At 47.0% G+C, this 13,645-nt stretch overlaps 1 protein-coding gene across 2 annotated transcripts in view; it reads right to left on the minus strand.

The window, feature by feature from the left end:
• Positions 1 to 1,189: 1,189 nt before the first annotated feature.
• Positions 1,190 to 13,645, minus strand: part of L3MBTL1 (L3MBTL histone methyl-lysine binding protein 1) — a 54,339-nt gene continuing 41,883 nt past the window's right edge. The window contains exons 22-23 of one of the 2 annotated variants that reach the window (XM_049650756.1): positions 6,994 to 7,129; positions 1,190 to 2,767 (exon numbers count right to left, since the gene is read on the minus strand). In XM_049650756.1, coding sequence (XP_049506713.1) covers positions 7,054 to 7,129 — 76 coding nt within the window. In that variant the 3' untranslated portion in view covers positions 1,190 to 2,767; positions 6,994 to 7,053. The remainder of the gene's footprint in view (positions 2,768 to 6,993; positions 7,130 to 13,645) is intronic. The other variant, XM_049650754.1, reaches the window with a different exon arrangement.

Below are 13,645 nucleotides of genomic sequence, written 5' to 3' on the forward strand. Positions count from 1 at the left end.
TGTGAGTCTGTGTGTATGTCTGCAGATGAGTATAGGTGTCAATGCATGTGTATGACTGCATGTGTAACCACATGTGTATTTATAGGTTATTGTGTGTCTGTTCGTATTGGTTTATATTAGTGAGTGAGTGGTGAGTGTGTGTGTGTGTGTGTGTGTGTGTGTGTGTGTGTGTGTTTATGTAGGGGACTTGTCTGTAAGAAGACATGCTCCCTGGGGCCTACCCAGGCCTGGTGTAGACAGGCCATCATAAGGTTCCAGAGACCTCAGTCATGGCAACTGAGAGCTCTTTGCCTCCTGAGAATCTACAGATATTTCAGAGCATAGGTATCTGGCTCAGTGCAGCTGGCCTTGGTCTTTGCCGAACACTTGGCCATTTGGGCCCTTCCTTGCTGGCTGCTCCAGGACTCTGGCCTACTGTCTCCAGGGCAGGTCAGGTCGGCCCAGAGCTCTCCAGCTTTGTGAGCGATAGGAAGCAGGGTCCCAGTCAGCACCCTGGCTCATGAAGGCCCGGCTGCATGGTGCAGTCATTAGGTACTCGTGGGGTCCCTTCCTCTCCCCAGGAGATCCTGAGGGTTGTTCTGAGGAATGAAAGAGTTGACAGGGCCTGACCCAGACCCTGCCTTTCCGGAACTTTCTGTGTGACAACCATATGCTACACTTAAGCCTCTGCGATTCACCACAGTGGAGGGATCCATAGGCTGGGGCTAAGAAGGTTGGACAGAAAGGGACCTGAGCCCAATGGCCTCGGCGGTTCTCTCTGGGCTCCGAAGAGCAGGGGACCTGAGGGTGGCAGCAAAGAAAGCCAGAGTGAACAATATCAGAGTCTTCCATCTTTCAACCACACAGAAATGTTGAACCAATACACAGATGGGTAGGATGTCATGTTGACAAAACACATAACCAGAACAAGGACACTTCTTCTCAGTAACAAGACACTGATGAGGCCTTTATTCAGCAGCACTGTTTTAGAACAGGAGAAGAATAGTGACCATAATCATAACTGAAATGCCCGGCTCAGAGCACGTCAGAAGACCCGCTGGCTGTAAAACTCCCTCTCTTGACCTTACGTCCCTCTCCAGACACAGTTCTGCTTCTCTGTTCTCCTTTCCAGTTAAATTCCTCAAAAGAGCTGTCTGGACTCAGTTTACACTCCTTCTTTTCTCTCTTGAACCCATTCCAAAGAGGCTTTTTTTTTTTTTTTAACATTTATTTATTTTTGAGACAGAGAGAGACAGAGCATGAATGGGGGAGGGGCAGAGAGAGAGACACAGAATAGGAAGCAGGCTCCAGGCTCTGAGCCATCAGCCCAGAGCCCGACGCGGGGCTCGAACTCATGGACCGCGAGATCGTGACCTGAGCTGAAGTCGGACGCTCAACCGACTGAGCCACCCAGGCGCCCCCCAAAGAGGCTTTAATCCCAGCACTCCACCAAAGCAGCGGGCCCATGACCCCCGTATTCCAGAGCCAGTGGTGGCACACCGGTCTTCCCACTTGGCTTTGGGATCACCTGGTTTTCCTTCCACCTCACCTCTTTCTCCATCTCTTCTGCTGGATTTGTCTCCTCTTTTGCCACTGGCCTATCCCCATTGTCCCCAGATCTCTATCTATACTTGTTTCTGAGTCAATCACAACCAGTTTCATGGCTTTAAGTACCAGCTATACACTCGACAATTCCCAAACTTGTCTCCCTAGTTCCGACTCTCTCCTGCACTAAATCTGGGTTTATATCTCTAACTGCTCCCTCAGCAGCTCACTAGTTGGGTCCCTGGAGGCACCTCACTCATAACACATCCAAAACAAGAGTCCTGGCTCACATCCCTTCCACTCGGCCCCACCCTGATCCTCTGTCAGTCTTCCATCTACCACCTGCTCAAAAGTTCAAGCTGGCAACTTGGAGTTCAATCTAGAAATATGGCACCCTCACCCACCTCCAGTCCACCATGAATCCCCATGAGACTCTACCTTCAAATTAAATCCAGAAGGCACTGCTACTCGCCAGTTCTGCTGCAACCTCCCTGTCTGAGCCACGGTCACCACTTGGCGTGGACTATTGCAATAGCTTCCTACTGTCTCCTGACGTTTATCTTTACCCTCTACAATCTTTCTCCACCCAACTCCAGAGAGCCACTTAAAAAAAAAAAAATCTAAGTGGATCACATGAGCTGGCTGCTCAAAAACTCTGGTTGCTTCCGGTCACACCTAGGATTAAAATCCAAAGTCTACCATGGTCTGCAAGATTCCATGAGACCTAGCTCCTATTACCCTCTCCACCTTGGTTCCCATGCTCTCCCTGTCACTACACTCCAGCCTCTCTGGCTTTCTTGCTGTCACTCAAACACACAGAGTGCCCTCTGGCCTCCTGCCCCTGGCATTTACTTTCCACTCTGTCTAGAATGCTTTTCCCCCAGACTTCTGCATGGCTAGGCTTCCACTAATATCCCAGAGGCCTCTGCTCAAATGTCACCTCTCAGGCCTTTTCTGAGATTATGAGTGACTGAATACCCTGGTTTGTCTGGGACTAAGGGTTTCCTGGGATATGAGACTCTCAATGCTAAAGTTAGTACAGCTCTGGGGCAAACCAGGATGGCTGGTCACTGTACAACCCTACTCCCACCCACTCTTGATCCACTTTTTCTGCTTTGTGTTTTATTTTATAACACGTACCACGCTGACACCTTATCATCAACTCTTTGTTTTCCGTCTTAAACTAGAACATTGGCTCTGTGAAGGCAAAGACCTTTCTTGTTCACTGTTGAATCCACAGCACCTAGATAAGGACCAGCAATATGATTGGAGCTCAGTACGTATTTGACTAATGAATCAGGAATGAGCTGATAAGATCGATTATAGTACATACATAAGGTGGAAAAGTACCCAATTGAAAAATAATAGCTAAGGCTTTGTAAATCAAAACGGGAATATGTGTGTCATACAATGTCAAGCAAAAAAGGACTTTTCAAAATGATAGGTATATCAGGGATACCAGCTGTATAAGAATGTGGGGCACCTGGGTGGCTCAGCGGGTTGAGCGTCTGATTTTGGCTCAGGTCATGATCTCGTGGTTCATGGGTTTGAGCCTCGTGTTGGGCTCTGTGCTGACAGCTCAGAGCCTGGAGCCTACTTTGGATTCTGTGTCTCCCTCTCTCTCTTTCCCTCCCCTGCTTGTGTTCTGTCTGTCTGTCTCTCTCTCTCTCAAGAATAAATGAACATTAAAAAAATTAAAAAAAAAAAAGAAAAGAAAGACATGTATGCGCAGATACATTTGTGCATAGCCACCAAAAAAGGCTAGAGGGTTGTGACCCAAGGGGACAGTGGGTTAGGCTAATTTTTGTATTTGTACCTTTGTGTAAAATGTCTCAAGGTGTTGCTGTTCACTTAATATTGCGGCACTAAGGCCTGGGGAGAACTCTGACATGTGCACTTCCCACCACACTCCCATTGCCTTGACTGGTACTCACACCTGTGCAGCTCTCAGCCTATGGCTGCTTTCACTCCTGCAGCATAGTCTTCTGATTGTCTGGCCAGAGGCTGGGCATCAATATCTTCTCCTGACTATTCAGACCTATAGAGACCCCTGGGAACTCCCAGCGTGTGGCCCAAGTCCCTCCCTGAGCCCCACAAGCCCGCCCCTTCCTTCTAAGTGCCCCAGCCTAGACTTGCATGCCTCTGTCCCACCAGCTCATGGACCTGCTCACTCGTCCTTGGGCCTGCTGGACACAGTGAGGGTGGGGGTCACACAGTTCCCTGTCCTTGGTGCACTGTTTTGACCGTTCTGGTCTTCTCGGCTAGCCCTTTGCATTCAGCCTCATATGCTTTCCCCAAAAGTCTTGCCAGATCATCCGCTGGCCCCAATCCCATAAACTCTTGTCCCCTTCTTTGGGCCCACTGCTGTTATTACACTTGTCTTCATTCTGCTGGAATTTATTCATTTACATGCCCGTCTGCCCAGTGCATACCAATGACATACCAATAACAGTGCAACCAAGTGCCAGCTTGGTCTTATTTTGTTCCCACAGCACCAGGGATTAGAAACCATCATTATCCCTGTTTTGAGGAGGAGGAAACTGAGGCATGGAGAGGTGAAGTGGCTTGATCAAGACCCCTAGCTAGTAAAGGATCTAACTGGAATTTGAGCCTAAGTAGTCTGACTCCAAAGCCTGTGTCCTGGAATTTCAGGAAGAAGTTAGGAATTTAGAAGAGGAAGGCATGGAGTTAGAGGGAAGGAAGTGAGGGTATAAGGGATTAGTTAGGAAGAAAGGAAATCGGGTGGCCCAGGAGGCAGAGAGGTAGTTGAGAGGGAAGGAAGGAAAGGAGAGAGGGGAGAAGAAGCTAGGAAGGAAGGAAATTAGGAGAGAAGAGAGGAAGGCAGGGACAGTTAGGAAAGAAAAAGGAAGGAAGGGAATTAGGAAAGACAGTGTTAGGAAGGAAAGGGAGGAAACTGGTAGCCAGAAAGGAAAGGAGCCAGGTACCTCGTGTGTCAGCTTGGCAGCCCAGCAGGCTGGCAGGCAGGGGTCCTGCTCATGCCTGAGCCTCTCACCTGAAAACTCTGGGTCCAAGCTCAGGTCCTGGGGAGCAGTCCTGGGCACAGCTCTGTCCTCCTGTCTCTCGGCATGGTCCCTCTGACCTGAAACCCAGTCCTGACTTGCCGGACAACCTTCCCAGCCGGGAGCGACCTGTCACCCACTCGCTTGGCTCCCAAACCAGCGGGGAGCTGGCTGCAGGGCCTTTCAGTTACTAATTAACTCTGGACCTGAATCAAGATGCCCAGCTGTACCCACTGGCTTCTAGACAGGCCCTGCCCCAGGGACCCTCTGAACTTTTAAGAGCTACTGCACAATTCAAGTTGTGTGACCTTAGGCGAGTGACTCCAGCTCCCTGAGCCTCATGTGGATTGATGAGGATCCTGCGTGTCCTGCCTCACAGGGAGGGTCTCTGAGGTCCCTTGCCACATGGTCACATTTGCGTTCTCTGAAATGGCCCCCAGGTTCAGCCCAAATGCTAGTCTCCCACATAACCTTCCCTGACTCCACCAGCTAAATCACATCCCCTTTCCCTTAGTGCCTGGAGGACTGGCCATTGAAAGGGCTTGTCTCACACAACTGTCCTCTCCACCCCTTCCTGGAAGGGGACCACCAGCCTCTGCAGTTAGCCCGTCCCCAGACACCTCTGGGGATGGACGGCTCATTCCGTCCTGAGCCAGCCTCATTGCCTGAAGACTCTGGCACACCCTCATGCTGAGCCAAAGTCTGCTGCCCAGAGCTCACCTGCTCTGGCACCGCTCGGGGAACCGTCCTGGGAAGAGAACTGCAGCCGAGCTGAGCCCCATGCTCCACTCTGCCCTTTGGAGACCCGAGGCTCAGGAACCAGGGCTCAGCCCTCCCCAGCTTGCATGGAAGGAAGGCTTTGTCCTGGTTCATCTGCAGCTGCCCAGACTGAGGGTTCTAACTCAGAGCAGGGGCAGGGCCTGGCCCGCTGCACAGGTGAGAAAAGTTCTGCCCGGTGAGCCCTCCTCAGTTGGCAACTCAGGGTCTGTCACGCAGCTTCCTCCATTGCCTTTTCATTAGCATGTCAGCAACTTCTAACTCACTCTAGCGCCTGAAGGCCCGGCTGCTCTGATGTGCCCTGGGGTGGCCCTGCGTGCCCTCGTCCCCACTGTCAGCAGCACACACAGCACCAAGCGTCCAGCCTCCGCCCAAACAGGGGCCGTGGCTTGCCCACGTGCCAGGAGCAAATCAGGGCCGAGCCCTGGGTCCTGCCCCCTTCCTGAGCGGCCCTGCTTCAGCTCCACCAGGCTCCTCCTCCCCCTGCATTCCCAAAGCTGGTTTTTAACAACCCCACACGATGGTTCTGCATAAACCGTTTTGAAAATTTCCAGCATATAGAACATGGAATAAAGTGAAATCTTCTCCTCTAACCCATCTTTAATCTCATTTCCAAAGTAACTGCTGTAAACTAAATGGTGACCATCCTTTTGGACCTTTGTCTACAACCTATATATCTTATACTAGTTTTCCCAGAAAAACAGGTCATACTATACATATGCATAGCAACTCACTTTTTCTCACACACATCTTTCCATGTCAACACATAAGAGATTTGGGGCACCTGGGTGGCTCAATCGGTTGAGTGTCTGACTTCGGCCCAGGTCATGATCTCACAGTCTGTGGGTTCGAGCCCTGCGTCGGGCTCTGTGCTGACAGCTCAGAGCCTGGAGCCTGCTTCCGACTCTGTGTCTCCCTCTCTCTCTGCCTCTCCCCCGCTCATGCTCTGTCTCTCTCTCTCTCTCTCTCTCTCTCTCTCTCTCTCTCTCTCTGTCAAAAACAAACATTAAAAAAATTAAAAAAAAAAAAGAGATCCAGTTGTTTTTTTAAAAAAAACCCATCTGCCTCACATTGTATAATGTGGGATTAATTTCTGTATCCCTGTTCCCTATTTACCGTTTCTTTGCTGTTGGACATTTAAGCTGCTACCAATTTCACAATAATTCTAACAAGGCCGTGGAGAACACGGATGTGTTAATGTCCTGTGGCCTTGCACTCCTGTTTCTGTCTGATAAACTCCTGCCCGGGGGGAGGGCTGGGTTCATTTTGACCTATCTACCAAATTCGTGTAAAAAGCTGGGCCAACTGACATGGCTATCAGCAGTGCTTCCACTTGCCTTTCCCTCCCCGATGCTGCAGAAAATAGCCAGGCCACTCCTGCAGCAAGGCCACCGCAGGGGTGCATCTCTTCTCTGTCCTCCTCCTCCTCCTTCCCCTGCCACCCTCCCTGTCCCCTCCTCTCCCTCTGGCTGGCCGGACTCTGTCGTTTGGGTATGAAGGCCAAAGACATGTTTTCAGGAATGAGAAGGGGAGCCAGACACTGAACCAATGGGAACCCACGTCCATGGATATTCCCTCCACGTTGACGTTCCTCAGCCCACTTTTCTGTGCTTCCTCGGCCCCCACCCACACTCCTACCACTTCCTCCACCTGTACACACCCTTTCTCTCACCTGCAGGTTCATCCACAGGCAGAGGGGATAAGGGCCACGGGATTCGTAGGGAAAAATCTGTCACTCACATGAGCTGGGCACAGGACCTTTGGGCCAGTGTTCACACATAGTCCAGAGAGGGGCCCCAGGTTTCTTTCTGAAAAAAAGATTTTTAGAAATGGATGAATGTACAGAAGTTTAAAAAAATCAAATAGGACAGGCGCTTGGGTGGCACAGTCATTAAACATCTGACTTTGGCTCAGGTCATGATCTCACGGTTCTTGAGTTCAAGTCCCTCATCAGGTGAGCTCAAGTCCCACATCAGGTGAGCACAAGCCCCGCTTCGGGTGAGCCCCACTTCTCTCTCTCTCTCTCTCTCTCTCACTCGCTTTGTCTCTGCCCCTCGCTCTCTTGCACCCTCCCTTCTCCCCCATTCCCCCCAAATCAAATAGGACTATGAGGTGGATAATGAAAACGATCAGGTCCCTTCCCACTCCTCAACTTTTTAAAAAGCTGCTTCCTTGGGAATTGATCTCCATGTGTCAAAATAGCACGATTATCCTGATATTCCTCCTCCTTATGATTTTAAAAAATTATCAAGTGGACTCCTTTCTACTACAGAATGAGAACCTTTAGATCTCACCCATCCAAACTCACGCTTCTGCTTTTCCTAAAGTTAATTAATACTACCTCCTTTGATGGTTTGAAATATCAAATACACACCAAACACACACACACACACACACACACACACACACACACACACACCTCTCTTAAACTCTGTCTGATAGAGCTGAAAATATCCTCTTAATACAATAATACAGCAGTTTTGATTCATTTGTTTTGTTTTCATCCTTTCTGAACATTTTCATTCTTCTCTTCTCACCTGGACACTTGTTCAGTTGTCAACCTGGCCCTTCCTTCCCATCACTCTGGACATTCCCTTCATCTCTCTCCTTGTTGGATGTCCTACTTCGTGGACACCTATGTTTTCTGTCTTCCTTCCTTCTTTCCTTCCTTCCTTCCTTCCTTCCTTCCTTCCTTCTTCTTTCTGTTTTCTTTCTTTCCTAATTTTGAAATTGTGGGTAAATCTATACAACAAAACTTGCTACCTCAACCATCTTTAAGTGGACAGCTCAGTGACATTAGGTACATTCACACTGTTGTACAACCATCATCGTTATCTATTTACAAGACTTTTCCATCACCTCAGAGAGAAACTCTATGGCCAGTAAGCAATAACTGTCCATCCCCCTTTGCCCCAGTCCCTGGTAACCTCCAGTCTACTTTCTGTCTCCATGAATGTGCCTATGCTAGATATTTCTTGTTAAGTGGAATTCATGCAGTATTTGTCCTTTTGTGCCTGGCTTATTCCACTTAGCATCATGTTTTCAAGGTTCATCCATGTTGTTAAATCCTTTTTAAAAAATGCTTATTTATTTATTTGAGAAGTGGGGGAGGGCAGAGAGGATGGGAGAGAGAGTCCCAAGCATGCTGCCAGCACGAAGCCCAATATGGGGCTTGATCTCATGAACCATGAGATCATGACCTGAGCCAAGATAGTCAAGATGCTTAACCGACTGAGCCACCCAGGTGCCCCTGGGTTTAATCCTTCTTTATGGTTGAGTAATACTCTGTAGTATGGATAGACCACATTTTGTCTACCCATCAATCTACCGGTGGACACTTGGGTCCTTTCCACCTCTTGGCTATTGTGAATAATGCTGCAGTGAACAGTGGCACACAAGTTCTCTTTTCAGATCTTTCAGGTGCATACCTGGAATTTCTGAGTAATGTGGTAATTCTATGTCTGGCTTTTTGAGGAACCAAACTCCTCCTCAAGCAGCCAACCTGTTTCCCACAGTGGCTGCACCATTTTACATTCCAGCCAGCAGCTTCTCCACCCTTGCCAACAATGATTCTTTTCCATTTTTATGCTGACAGCCATCCTGGTAGGTGTGAAGTGGGAGCTTGTGTGGCTTTGATTGGCATTTCTCTAATGACAAATGATGTGGAGCGTCTTATCATGTGTTTATTGGCCATTATGGTAGTCTTTGGAGAGATGTCTAGGCAAGCCCTCTGCCCATTTTTTATTTGGGTTATTTGTCGTTTTGTTGTTTGGTTTTAGGAGTTCTCTGTACGTTCTGGATATTGAACTCTTGTCAGATAGACAATTTACAAGTATTTCCTGCCATTCTATAGGTTGTCTTTTCACTTTCTTGATGAAGTCCTTTGATGCACCGAAGTCTTTCATTTTGATGAACTTCAACTTGTCTGTTTTCTCTTTTGTTGCTTGTGCATTTGGTGTCACATCTAGAATTCACCTTCAGTTCCAAAGTCATAAAGATTTGCCTCCATGTTTTATTTTACCTCTACAGTTTTAGCTCTTATATTTAGGTCATTGACCCATTTGAGGTTCATTTTTTATGTGGTATAAGGTAGGCGTCTAACTGCATTTTTTCACAAGTGGAGATCCAGTTGTCTCAGTACCAGTTGATGAAGAGACTGTTCTTCCCCCACTGAATGGAATTCTAATAAAAAAATCAACTAGCCATAGATGTATGGGTTAGTTTTTGAACTTTCAACTCTATTCAATTGGTCTTTACGTCTATCCTTATGCCAATATCACAGTTTTAATTATATTGGCAGCAAGTTTTGAATCAGAAGATCTGTGTCCTCCAACTTTGTCCGTTTTCAAGATTGTTTTGGCTTTTGAGATCCTCTTGCTATTCCATATGGATGTGAAGATCAGCTTTTCTATTCCTGAAAAAAGGCCATTGGCATTTCAATAGGTTTTGAGTCTATAGGTTACTTTGGGTAGTGTTGACATGTTAGCAGTATTAAGTCTTCCTACCCATGAACACAGATGTCTTTCCATGAATGTAGGTCTTTTTAAATTTCTTTCAGCAATGGTTTTGTAGCTTTTAGTATATAAGCCTTTCACCTCCTTCTTTAAATTTGTTCCTAGGTATTTCATTTTTTTAGATGCTGTTGTAAGTAGAGTTTCTTTCCTGTTTTCCTTTTTGTATTGTTTGTTGCAGGGGTATAGAAACACAAGCGCTTTTTGCATGTGTTAATCTTATACCCTGTGATTTTGCTTAAATTAGCAGCTATGGCAGATCTCTTGTGGATTTTTTTTATATAAGATCATGTCATCCATGAATAGTTTTACTTATTCCATCCCAATTTGGGTGCCTTTTATTTATTTCTCTTATCTAATTCCTCTGTCTAGAACTTCCAGTATGAAAAGCAGTGGTGAAAAGTGGGCTTCCATGTCTGGTTCCAATCTTAGGGAGAAAGTCTCTTACCATTGAGGATGATATTAGCTGTGGGGTTTTTTGTAGATGTCTTTTATCATGTTGAGAAACTTCCCCCTCTATTCCTAGCTTTCTGTTTTTCTTGTGAAACAGTGTTGGATTTTGGCAAATACCTTTTCTGCATCAATGGAGATGATTGTGTTTCCTCCCCACTTCACTCTAGTAATGTGGTGTATACATAGACTGACTTTATTTTGAACTATCCTTGCATTTAAAAAAATGTTTATTTGAAAGAGAAAGAGAGAGAGAGAGAGAGAGAGAGAGAGCGAGCACACGAGTGGGGGAGGGGCAGACAGAAAGGGAGAGAGAATCCCAAGCAGGCTCCACGCTGTCAACTCAGAGCCTGACTCAGGGCTTGATCTCACAAAGCGTGAGCTGAAATCAGGAGTCGGACGCCTAACGGACAGGGCTACCCAGATGCCCTGAAATGCCTTTGCATTTTGGGGATCTTCCTCTTTTTTGATTTACTCTCTCATTTTAATGGAGCACATCCTCCAGTGGCTTTCTGAGGAAAGGTTCACAGGAGATAAAAGTTTGAAACGTATGTTTGAAAATGCTCTTTCTGCCTTCACATTTGATTGACAGCTCAGGTGGGTACAGAATTCTAGGGTGGAAGTAACTTTCCGTTGGAATTGTGAAAACATTGCTACACTCTCTTGCTTCCAGCATTGCTGTTGAGAGGTTCAATGCTATTGATTCATGTTCCTTTGGATGAGACCTGTTTTATTCCCTCTGGAAGCTTTTAAATCCTTTGTTGTCATTATTCTGATATTTCACAGTAATGTAGCTTAGTGTCATTCCTCTTCACCCACTGTTTCAGGCATTCAGTATAACCTTTCAACTTGGTGACTATAGTCTTGCAACTCTGTGAAATTTCCTTTTAGTAAAAGTTTTTTTTTTTTAATATAATTTCTTTGTTCTCTTTTATTGGCATTCCTATAAGTTGTATATTGGACCTCCAGCTAGTCCTTTAATATTATTTCCCGTTTTTCATTTCATTGTCTTTTTATTCCACTTCCTGGGCAACATCAACTTTATCTTTCAACCCATGTGTCGAATAATCTCTGCAACCAATTTTAAATTTCCAAAAGTCCTTTCTTGTCTCTTAATGTTTCTTTTCCTTTTACAGCAGCCACGGCTGGTAGAGGACTAGCTTCTACAAGTGGAAGGATCAACTCTTCTACTATAATAGGAAGGAAAGAAGTAAGAATGGAAATGGATGGGAGGAGATTGGCAGATGAAATGGCAGGAGGGTGGAGGTATTCCTCCTGATGACTTTCATTTTCTCTGTGATATAGATGATGAACACATGTATTGAGACAACAGGGAAGGTAATGGGGCAAGATGTTTGAAGAGTATGAAAAGGGAAATCAAAGATAACCCCCACAAAAAACCAACTGTTTCCTGGGCAGCCTTGAGGGTCCACACAGAAGCCAGAGACCATCGGTCAACCATGGCACCAATCCCCTTAGTCAGATAAGCTCTCGGGAAAGGTGTGGAGAAGATGGGCTTTGGACAGTTCCACGGTTGGTACTCTAGCTAAGTAGTCCAGGAGAGCAGCAGGGCAAAGAAATTAAGGATAGTGACAAGAAAGGGGTTGATGTGATCGAACAGGGCATTTCTGCCACTTGCCTACCTGCTCAATCTCTGGGAAACTTAAGAGTCTAACTATTCAGCTTGACATTTCCCCACCTGAAAGTATGATGTTATTTTAAAAACGGGAGGCTTCATTGAATTTTCTGCCCTTGACCATTTTTAAACTGTCAAGGATCAGGCCCTTTCCACACTATTCTTTGGGGGTTCCCATTGTTTACATTTCTCAGTGTAGACAAGTATATCCATTTATCTTTATCCTTTGTTTCCTACCTTTAAAATAGAATAAGGACTCCTAACAACAAAAAGAATACTTTATTCTCTTCAGTGATGGCACTATTGATATACATTTCATGTTTTCTGGATGTTTTACCATGAAAATACAAACAGACTCTGACTATATATCATCCAGATGTTCCAAGTTTATTTATGTTGTTTCAATACACTGACAAAACACCACAGTTTTAACTTCTTCTCTCTCAAGAGTCAAGAGTCATTTTATCTTAAACCAGAGGATTCTCTTAAAGAACACACATGCACGCACACGCACACGCACACGCACACACACACACACAGTAAGTACAAAAACAATTCCACCAAAGTGCATGTGAATGAAAGTGCAAACAGGCTTCATTTTCAAACTCTGGGATCATTCTCTCTGCTTCAGAAATTAAACAGAAAGGTCCTCAGCACCCTAAGCCAGGGCTGGGCAAGGGCTGGTCGTGGCTGCCGGGGCCAAAGTGTAAGCGGTATCTGCTGCTGGAGAGCAGGGCAGAGGCACATAGCATGGGCACTGGCACCAACCCTCTCCCTTCACTGGGCACCCAGGTCAAGGTGCGACGATCTTGTCTGGGGACAGGACGGGGGTGAAGGGGCAGTAGGGCAGATTTCTTTCCTTCTTTTTATGTGTTTTTTTTTTTTTTTTTTTCCCGAAGAGTCTGACGTTGGTGCAGAAAGTGCCGAGGTCTCAAAGTTCAGAGCCTGGGGGTCCTTTTCTCAAGGCCCTAAGTCCACCTTGCCCTTCCCGTGGGCAAGCACTGGAAGTGTGGTTGGTAGATCCACATGGCAAAGCTGTCCCAGCCCTACTCACTAGGACAGGTGAGGTCCTGCAGCACAGCTGTGAGCACTTGCTGCCTCCTCTTCACACCACAAAGCCAGTGAGCATCTCTCCTCAGTCTCAAAGAGGAGCAAAGCCAAGGAGCTGGTGAGTTTTGCCACCACCCAAGCAACCAAGTCAGAGAGGCTCAGACTCGCTCCTCCTTACTCTTGGCCAAGGGGGCAATGCAACCTCTGTAAACCCGAGTGTCAGCCAGAGGCAGAGACTGCCCACTTTCCTCTCGGGAAGCCTGTGCTCAGAGCTGCCTCTCGGGGCCGAAGGGAAGGAACGTCTGAAGCCAGGTGGGAGTTCAGCTGGGTGGCTGAATGGCTGTGCTGGCAAAGCTGTGTGACCCCACGAAAGAGAGGGTCTCCTACTGGACTGTGGCAGGAAATCAACAGAGCTTTGAGTGTCCCACTTCTGTGGGGAAGATAAAGCTTCATATTTTAACAATAATAGCCCTTGACATTTTCCCAGCATCGAGCCTCATAGCTGCACCTGTCAAACACTCCCAAGGGTGCCCTAGGTGCACACACACCATGTGACTGAGGGAAGCGGCCTGGCTCTGCACCCCACGGGCCCATCTCAGCACCTGGGGCCACAGAAGTGTGGTGGTTGCTCCTCACCTCTGTGTAGGGCCAGCTCCCGCCGGGCTCTCTGCCTCTGC

Source organism: Panthera uncia, assembly GCF_023721935.1.
Source record: "Panthera uncia isolate 11264 chromosome A3 unlocalized genomic scaffold, Puncia_PCG_1.0 HiC_scaffold_11, whole genome shotgun sequence".
Taxonomy (NCBI): domain Eukaryota; kingdom Metazoa; phylum Chordata; class Mammalia; order Carnivora; family Felidae; genus Panthera; species Panthera uncia.